Source organism: Echinops telfairi, unplaced genomic scaffold (genome assembly GCF_000313985.2).
Source record: "Echinops telfairi isolate 266 unplaced genomic scaffold, ASM31398v2 ScPeMD7_1;HRSCAF=3_0, whole genome shotgun sequence".
NCBI classification, from domain to species: Eukaryota; Metazoa; Chordata; class Mammalia; order Afrosoricida; family Tenrecidae; genus Echinops; species Echinops telfairi.
The window spans coordinates 29,401,833-29,412,056 of record NW_022103896.1 but is presented as its reverse complement, the minus strand read 5'-3'; the positions used below and the strand labels follow the sequence as shown (position 1 = coordinate 29,412,056).

The 10,224-nt window shown below is 43.5% G+C and overlaps 1 protein-coding gene across 1 annotated transcript; it reads left to right on the top strand.

Moving 5' to 3' along the window:
- Positions 1 to 1,567: 1,567 nt before the first annotated feature.
- On the top strand, positions 1,568 to 9,891 carry LOC101661877 (protein SMG5-like). The gene is made up of 3 exons (XM_045286413.1): positions 1,568 to 1,607; positions 4,877 to 4,937; positions 5,556 to 9,891. Exon 3 carries the CDS (start codon positions 5,574 to 5,576, stop codon positions 8,535 to 8,537), a length of 2,964 nt encoding a protein of 987 aa, XP_045142348.1. The 5' UTR covers positions 1,568 to 1,607; positions 4,877 to 4,937; positions 5,556 to 5,573; the 3' UTR covers positions 8,538 to 9,891.
- Positions 9,892 to 10,224: the final 333 nt, after the last annotated feature.

Genomic DNA, 10,224 nt, shown 5'->3' with positions numbered 1-10,224 from the left:
AGTAGCTCTGCTGACAACTGTCCATTCTGCTGACTCTGCTGATACTTGCGATACAGGTAGCATAGATCCTGGTATCATAGTAACACAGAGCCACCCACTGACAGACAAGGAGTGGTTTCCTAGATTTCAGTTTTCAAAGTAATTGTCTTAGGAACATATGAACGTTCCACACCTTTAGAATATTTAGTACCACCGTACTTTAAAATTCGCCAGTTGGAAGAATATATTTTCCATTTAATCAGTTGTGATGTTAATTTGTGTAATTCTGGTTACCGGTTAGATGGAATGCATGTTCAAGAATTTATTGGCTATTTGAATGCTTTGTTTTGTGTTTAAGTGCCCGATTAGACTATTTCTGTTTTTTCTTTCTGATTCGTCGGTAAAAAAATCAATTTTTAGATTAGTCATTTATTATTCCAAATGTTGTAAATACCCTTTGCTAATAGTTGTTGTTTTTACCACATTTACTATGCCTTACTTTTTCTTTATTTGAAATTTAATTGCCTTTAGATGCAATTGAACACATCAGTCCTTTTTGGGCAATGCATTTTTGAGTTCAAGTCCTGTTTAAACTTTTCTTCTCTGTCCTTAGGGGCTAAAAATAATCTTTAAAAATTTATATTCTAAAAGGTTTATTACCTTGCCTCCAATGACTGTACCTTTTGAATACCGGGAAAGATGCCATCCATTGCTGTTACTGTCATGCTGTTGAGTTGGGGAATGATATGATACTTTTAGTGATGGAAGGGACTTGATGTTGTGCTTGAGGCGAAGTATGTGATTCTGTTTCTTCCTCTGTGAAATTTATCTGGTTAGGGAAAAAATACAAAATCTGGTCCTTTTAATACTTGGTTTTATACTTCGTAGCACTCATTTCTGCAGATTGCTGGAAAATGGTATCCCCAAACTCTACATGAGACCTGCTGCTTTGCAGATTCTAGAACATTGAGAGATCACTTAGGTGAACGCAAAATACTTTCTAAGCTTTTTTGACAACTAGGACATCTGACAGCCCAATATCACCATTGGAGAGGAATATTTCTTTGTGACCCTGTGGACAGAGCACATCTGTCCCACTGGGTTTCTAAGGCTGCCCTCTGTAGAGAAGTGGTCCACCATAGTGAGTTCAGACCATCAACCTTTTTATTAGCAGTCAAGTGCTTGAACCTTTGCACCAGCAGGGACAGCTGTGCTCTAATTGCCTAGCTTCAGGAAGCCTGCTGGGAAATGTATTTGGAAGGAGTAAGCAGTCCTGGGAATTACTGATTACCTGGGCTGAGTAACTAGTTTTGCAGTGAAGTGGCTGTGTTCATTCAAAGAGAATGGATCAATGCCAGGAATTGTTCAGTTTAAGAAGCTGAGGAAATCAAGATATTTTAACTGCATAAACTCATGTCAAAGTCTGTAGAGTGTTTGTTATGCCATGTAGACTATAAAACCTTGGAGTAGAGTGACCCAAATTCATAGCTTTTATCAGTGCTGTTATTCACAGATCTTAGTAGAAAATCAAAATAGTTATTATTTTAATGTTTTTCAGACAATATTCTGATTTGTTTGGGCAAGTTGAATCTCTATGGCAAATTTTCCCATCAAATGATCTCTCAGAGGTAAGATCATATTCATTAAACTTTTGTTCACATTGTTCCATTTATTGGAACAATAAAATAATGATTCATTATTTTATCCATGACTTCCTCCTGTTTCCCAGAGAGAGGTTTATTTAGGCAGAACCTTAAAGACATCTACTTGGAACTAACTTTATTTCTGTTATACTGTGTGTCTTCAAGTTTGGTATAACTTGAGAATATCTATGTTTTCTCACAATTAGGGTTCTAAAGGTTACAGGAACTGTTACAAGGAGGTCTGATAGTTTGTCCTTGAATCAGTGCTGGCTAACTGTGGTGTGAGGCTCCATACTTAGATGTGACTTTAGTCCAAAACTCAAATTATGGGTCAATAGGTTTTCCTTGAAGTATTGTTGGGAGGAACAGACATTTAAAGCTCCAAACTAGGTTATCAGGAATGAAGGGCAAAGGAAGAGAGTCATCAGTCATTCCTAAACCCAAGTGACTTTCAGTGGGATTTACATCTCCAGAAATCTTCTGCCTATACTTTGGTTTGCAATCTATTTATTTCTCTCTCGCTTAGACTATCTGTCTCCTGAGACTTGATAGGGGCCTAACATCCCTCAGAAAATGTTTCCCTTCTTGGGACTGTGAACCATCCTGACCGTTTATTTACCTCTCCAGAGAGACCCGTGGTCTTTGGGCTGCTTTGGAGAGTGTAGCACTCTGGTACCACTGCTGCTTCTGTCCTGGCTATTTTTGCCCTCAAATCCCTTTTCTAACTCTGCCCACATCCCTCATTACTTTCAACTTTTCACGTCTCCTACTGGCAGATGATAGGTGTTTTTATATGCTAGTATAGCTTTGCTGCTACTGTTTATTTGCAATGAGCCTGATAAAAGGGTAAGTCAAAAAGCATTGCTTCTAGGGTTTCAGGTCATATATGTATGGGTTTATTAAAGCAAATTGTTGAAATATATGTCTGTGATCAGCGGATGAGACAAATGAATCCAGTAATTCATTGATCTTGTAGGGTGCTTTGAAAAAAAAAACACACAAAAAAGTGTGATCAACAATGGCTCCTAAGGGTTTCTGCCAGATCAGTTACATTCAAAGTATAGAAATTGTATCAGAAGTTTACAATAACTGGTTTTCTTTTTTTTTTTTTTAGAACCCAAAAGGGTAATCTTAATAAGTTTCCTCAAAGGATAGAGGATGATCTTGGGGGTTTATTATGAAGAAACTGTAGGGAAACTGAATGCTGTGCTGGTGCAGTAAAGGTCAGGAAGTGGCAAGGACTTTTTTTCCCTCATTAGGAAAATTTCCCCACCCGTTCCCCCACTCATTCCTTGAGCGGTTCACTGGGGAACCTTCCCCCATCCAGCCTACAATCCTGAGCTTGCCCCTTCATACTTCCTTTTGCTCCCCAAACTCAGCATATAGAGGAACACCACCGAATCCCTCCAAGCTGCCATTTGGACAAAGTATAAGTTCAGGAATACAGACTTTTTCAGGAGAGATGAACCCCCTGGCCTTTAGAAGTTTGTAGACCTGACAGAGGAGGATATGCTAAGAAACAGTAGCATCACAATTCGATTTTTGTGTAAGAAAGTTTTTTTGAGTTTTCTTTTTAACAATACTTTTAGACTTACCCTTATATGCTTAAGTCACTGTACCACCAGAGCTCCTTAACACTGTATAGTCTACACTTCATTAGAGCCCTTCCCTCCCCAATATTTTATGTCAGGCATGCAAACATGTAGATCCATGAATTTTAAAAAAATCATTTTATTGGTGGCTCATACAAATCTTACCACAATCAATACATACATCCATTGTGTCAAGCACATTTGTACATTTGTTGCCATCATCATTGTCAAAACATTTGCTTTCTGCTTGAGCCCTTGGTATCAGCTCTTCATTTTCCCCCTTCCCTTCCTGCTCCCCACTCCCTCATGAACCCTTGATAATTTATAAATTATTATTATTTTGTCATATCTTACACTGTCCAACGTCTCCCATCACCCACTTTTCTGTTGTCCATCCCCCAGGGAGGAGGTTATATGTAGAGCCTTGTAATCGGTTCCCCCTTTCTATGCCACCCTCCCGGTAGCACCACTCTCAGCACCGGTCCTGAAGGGATCATCTGTCCTGGATTCCCTGTGTTTCCAGTTCCTATCTGTACCAGTGTACATCCTCTGGTCTAGCCAGATTTGTTGGGTAGAGTTGGGATCATGATAGTGGGAGATGGGTGAGGGGGTGGGGGAAGCATTTTAGAACTAGAAGAAAGCTGTATGTTTTATCATTGCTACACTGCCCCCTGACTGGTTCATCTCTTCCCCACGACCCTTCTGTAAGGGGATAACCAGTTGGCTACAGATGGGTCTTGGGTCCCCAATCTGTACTCCCCTCATTCAAAATGATTTTATTTTTTGTTCTTTGCTGCCTGATCCCTGATCCCTTTGGCACCTTGTGATCACAGGCTGGTGTGCTTCATCCTTGTGGGCTTTGTTGCTTTTAGTTAGATGGCTGCTTGTTTACCTTCAAGTCTTTAAGACCCTAGAGACTATATGTTTTGATAGCTGGGCACCATCAGCTTTCTTTGCCACATTTGCTTATGCGCCTGCTTTGCCTTCAGCGTAGATCCATGAATTTAAAAAAAAGTTGCATGAGAATGACTGACAATAATAACAGTATCACACATCTTTTGTGGGGTGTGTGTGGGGGGGGCAGAAGTAATCACACCAGCTTTAAAAAAAAACTTTTATACTATAAATGTAAGTTTTTGAAAAGGTGGCATCAAGGACCCATGACTTTACACTATTTTCCCATGTGACTAGCATTTGCATCTACTCCACAGTGATTATATATTTAGTGAACACAGCTCTTTCCTTCATGTAGAGATACTGTAATTAACTGGGCAGCTCCCGCATTGCACGGTCTCGAGGCAAGTTGTCGTTCCCCTTCTACTCCCGGCCTCTCTTCTTTCCTCCTCATCTATATATGAGTGCTTGGCTTTTACAAAATATAATTCCTTAGTAATCATTCCAAGGAACAGAATTTCTGAGCAAAACAATATGAACATAAATTACTTTATGGACTTAGCTTTTTAATGGATGTTAGCTGTCTAAGTTTCAACATGTCCTTGAACCTCTTCTGTTTGGATTTAAAATATATTTTATTACTTTGAACGATCACATTGCTACCTCAGCTTTGGCTTAATTTGCCCTTTTTTTTATTATGAAGAAGCAAGAGAGTTTCTATGTTGCGTTTACTCTTTGTATTTTCTTTTGTATGAATTCTGTTTATAGTATAAGGTGTTTTTCTCTTCTCCCACCCTCCTGAGAATCTAAAAGCAAATTCTACTCAGAGGTAAGGAATTTTATAATTTTTACATTAATATCATGAGTTTTTACTACAACGTAGATTGAAGTTTCCAACCAATCCAAGGCCTTGATCAAATGTAAATGTTGTTGTGGAAGGCTGTGGGTTTTCTTATTGTTGTTTTTGTTCTCTTATCGCTGTTTTGTAACATGGCTAAATTTTACCTCTCTGATATTAAACAGTGAATGGAATGTTTTTATATATTCCATCTTGAAATTAAATAATTCATTTAAAGAATAGACTTTATGAATAAACATCGTTCATTTTCTGCTCTTTAGACACAGGTATTGTTCGGTACTGGGAAAACAATGGCAAATTGACTCAGATCTTGCCTTTGGGAATCTGGCCAGGGGCAGGCGGCCAGCACAGTGTTCAGGGGAGGCACTGAGAGGAGACATCTCTTCTGAGTTGGGAGTAATATTTGGCTTTCTGGAAGAAAGTGTATTTAGGCTGAGAAGTTGAACAGGAGTTAACTGCTTTACTTGGGCTGTATGCGTCCCCACTGTCTTGTGCGTGGGATTTGTTGTCATTGTTTTTGCTTCTTTTTTCTGCCTTTGTTGGTAAACACTAACAGGTAGTTTTTTTTGTTTGTTTGTTTTTCTTCAGAAGGGACACATAAGCATCATGGGAAAAGGATCCGGTCCCGTGGAGAAAAGCCGGGCAGAAGCCAAGAAGGCCAAACTCCTCTACCAGGAGGTTTGCTTAGCGGCTCAGCGCCTTGACTTGTTCCTTGGAAATGGCAATGCCCACAATGAAGTTTTCAAACCCCATGTTCTCGCCCTCAGGGACTTGGTTCAGCAAGTTTGCATTAAGCTCATGTTCCTGCACCCGGTGGATTATGGGAGGAAGGCCGAAGAATTGTTATGGAGGAAGATGTACTCTGATGTTGTTATGCTGTTGATGAAGACCAACAGAAAACACACTTTCAAGCAGTGGGAGGGCCCATTGAGAGCTCATCTGGTGGGTGGCCTCAAATTCTATGAGCATCTCTTCTTGTTTCTTCAGCAACACTATGAGCTGAGGCTGCAGAGTTACATAGATTGGCCCCATTGTGCATTCCACTTGATTGGCTGTGAGAAAGTGGGGCCCACATCCGAAGAAGAGGCAGCCTGGGCCCAAATGGCCTGCCATCGCTGCCTACTCTACCTGGGGGACTTGTTCCGCTATCAGCATGAATTCCTAGCCCTGGCCACCAAGGACTTGGCTGAGAGGTGTTATTATCGAGCCCTGTCAGTGGCCCCACACATGGGAATGCCCTTCAACCAGTTGGGAGCTCTCACAGGGAGCAAGTACTACGATGTGGAAGCCACGTACTTCTACCAGCGTTGCCTCCACTCAGAAGTGCCTTTCAAAGGGGCAGCTTGGAACCTGAAACAACTATACGATCATGCTGGAAAAAGATACAGTCGCCTGAAAAGGTATCAGGGCAAGAAGCTCTCTCCCAGACAGAGGCGGTGTTGGGATAACAAAAGACTACTGGTTAGCTTCCTCTACCTTCAGAGCCTCCTGCAGCCTCAGAGGAAACCCAGAACCACCCGGCTGATAGCTCTGTGCCAGTTGGTCCTGGACGACTTTCGCCTCTGCCTTTCCTATCGGCCGTGCCCATCTGACCAGGGTCAGGCTGCCGTGGAGGGAAAGCCTCCACGAGGCTACTTGTTTCTCCCGGACCTTCTCATCTTCCACATGGTGATTCTTTGCCTCATGAGTATCCACAGCCTGAGGAAAGCAGGCTCAAGGCAGCCCAGCCCAGCGGTCATCTTTACCTTGACCCTTTTTTCTCATCTGATTCGCCACGTGAACACTCGAATCCAGGCCGAGCTTCAGAAAGGGAAGCTGACTCCCGAGGTGGTGACCCCCACGGAGGGCAGCCAGGAGACAGAGACCGCGAAGGAGCAGCACGACATTCCAGCCCCCTGTCCTGGGCTCCACCCCAGCAAACCGCGGAAAAGCTACAGGACACCTGATGTTTCCGGTGAGGATTACAAGTCGGGCGCCACTTTCCGTTCCTGCGGTGACTCCGACGAGACAGATGAAGAGGAAAACATGTTCTCAAGTTCACGGGCCCATTCTGAAAGCGGTAGTGAAACATCTTATTCAGATGCCCCTGACGCAGAAGCAAACGACTCCCCGAATCCTGCAGCCAAGCAGGAAGGTGGGGCAACGTCCAGCTATAAAGTTGCTCAGCCCAGAGAAAAGCTGATGGCGGTCAAGCTTCCCAGGAATCTCCTAGATTTCTTGAGAACAACTCTCTCTGCCAACCTGCCAACCCCGCCGAGCCATACACACCCAGGGAATCCTGGTTCTCACGTGGCGCCTGCCTGCATGCCCAAGGCTCTGATGGCACAGTCTGATCGGAGTCCTGCGTCCAGCACTGCTTCTGCTGTGGATGACAAGTCATGCTCTCCCAAGACAGAGCTGCCCACCGGTTCCTACTTGGGACAGAACACGTCCACCCACCCGTCTTGCAATCACCTTCAGACTGTTCAGAAGAAACTGAAGATCCTCTCTGCGGAAGGGCTGCTGCCCACCGTCAAGGTGATTGTGAGCTGGCTCCGCGCCAACCACTGCCTCCTCACTTCATATTGGCGCAATCGACTTAGCCTGTGGGACCATCTGTCAGTGCTGCTGAACCTGCTGCCCTCAGTGGCAGACCTGCAGGACCCAGGCCTTGGCCTGTCCCACCAGCTGCAAGACCTGCTGCAGAGCTGTAAAGGCTCCCGCCCTCCCAGGTTCCTGTATCTCCCTGAGGATATTGCTTTGTGCCAGCACGCCCCACTGAAGGCTTCCCAGGACAGGGTGTACTTGGATCAAGACCCCCCTGCCCTCAGTCCCCAGGATGAAGCTGCTGTACGCATCTGTTTCCTCAGAAGCTTTGGCCACTTTGCCACGCAACTCCCTGGAAGGCTCCTGAGGTTCAACTCTAAGTTGGGTGTCTTTGTGAGCAGTGGCTGTGCAGGATCAGAAAACCCTTCTCGGCAATTTCCTCAGAGAACTTCAAGGATCAGGTTTTCGAAAAACATCGTTCAGCTCTGGCTTCACCGTGAAGTAGTGCAGCTGGAGAAGACTCTAAGGGGCCTCCAGACTCAGCCAGCTCTGACCCCTTACCTGTTCCCTGACCCCAGAGCCCTCTGTGAGCATCTTCCCGTCATCCAGCAACTTGCCACCAGTGGTAAGTTTTTCCTCATCATCCCCAAGATTGTGGTTGACATCCTGTACCTCCTAATAATGGAAGACTATAGGGCATGGGCAGCCATCGCTTTCCTAGAGGGTGAGCTGAGAAGAGGCAACCAGTACATTCTGTGCCAGTGCTTTGTAACCAAGACGTTTGTGAGACCCAGGATGACCAGGCCAGACTCCGATGCCTGGGATCTTTATAACATCCTTGACTTCTGCAAGAGCGTGCTGAGGTCCTCTAGGCCAGGCCCACTGGATCCCAGGCGCCTGGTCACCATCATCACAGGCATCTGTCTGGATAACGCTAGGAATTTCTCATATCCCCTGCAGTTGGCCCTGGGGACAGCAACGGAAGCTGGCGTGGAAATAAAGAACATTCGGCGCTTCTACAGAGAGTGGAAGGCAATCAGCTGACATTATTGCTTCTCTCTGCTTCTCCTCCTCCTCCATCACTTAGGGGCGGGGCTCCCTTTGTTCCTCATTCTGGTCAGCACCAATGTTGATGGTCGATGTTGAATACAAAGCATACCTGTATCTATCCCCGGGTAATGTTTTACTGTGCCTGTGTCCCCCAGCCTTCGTGTGTCCTACTGTGTCATCTTGGCTGGTTACTGTGTTCTCTCGTTGGCAAATTTCATGATTAAGCAAATTCAGTGTGTAACATTCCTCCGGAGAAGCCACACATTAAGGAGGCACTCTCAAGTCCAGATCCAATGTACTTAGCTCTGTTTTGTGACATGAACCTTTTCCTTTTAATGCTGTTTTCTTGTGATGGGACCATGTCTCTAACCTAAGGCCTCGGCCGTCAGCGCAAACTCAATACGTTTAAAAGTCACATGGACGATTGTGGTGAAGGATTTTACTGCACTCTGGTCATTTTCTGTGTTCGTTGCAAGTTTTTTCTGTTGACGAGACTACTCACAATTGTGAGTTTTAACTTATGACCAGAATTCACATGGTGTACACACAATGTCATTGTAAGAGAACAGAAATCCCCTAGAATGTACTCCAAAGGCGTGATTGCGAAAATGTCCCAAAAGGTCAGAAGGAAAAGCAAGAAACAGAATTTCACGATAGCCAAACTCGAAGAACTTGAACAGCTGTGGAAGGACAAAATAATATGCCAATCGCATCCCTGTGTCCAGGTGATCAAGAATAGAACCGAGTCTGCCAGTCCCTGGAGCTCTTGCCCCCACGCCATCCCAAAGGGACCTGAGCTGCTCAGATCCCTTAAAAGTCCTCACATCAGGCTCTCTACCCATCACATCCAGAATGTTCCTTCCTGAAAATACATCATATTTCAGGGCCAAACTTAATATATTTTGGGGTCCATCTGAGTCTTTAGCTTTGGGGCCTCATCCCTCAGTAACTCAACCTTAGATACGATTGTCCACCTCGCATGTCCTTAATTCCATAGAATTATGCTGAGAACACCACTCCTGGTTTCTCAGCATACTTTTCAGTGACTTTAAACCGTCTCAATACCTCCTCATATGTTCTCCTTCACAATGCCTTTATTTTAAAGTACACTTTTGGTAGTTTATAATCTTTATTGAAAAAGTTTCAACTACATGCTTATAGATAGTAGAAGGAGAGGACAAACCTAAGGCTCAGCAGCACCTACATCGTCACTTTGGGTGCTTTGAGTTATTACAACCAGCCATGCTTCCTCTGTGTTAATGTTTCTCCCACTTGTAGTTATATCTGATAAATATTATTTCAGCTTTTTATTACATAATCTTCTTGGTGTCTTTAAGTAGTTTTTTACTTAGACTGTAATTATTTACTAAGACATCTACCTTTTCAAATATTTTAGTATCAAATTATTAATAATTATATTATAATAATATTTGTATCTCTTAACATTAATTCCTTGGGATAGATGACCAGAAGTTAAAATTATTGAGTTGAAATATTATTTATCTGTATATCAAAAAATTCATGGAAAAATTCTACCATCATTTGATTCAATTTTTCCAGGAACTGTTTTGAAGCCCCCTTGTGTGTGTGTGTGTGTGTGTCTAGCATGTATGTACATATATCTATTTTAAAGGTAAAGGAAAGATTGAAACATTGCAAAATGGCTTGTTAAGAAAGGCAT

Bases quoted from the DNA above. Each gene is read 5' to 3' on its own strand.
- LOC101661877 (XM_045286413.1), top strand. From the start codon at position 5,574: ATGGGAAAAGGATCCGGTCCCGTGGAGAAAAGCCGGGCAGAAGCCAAG.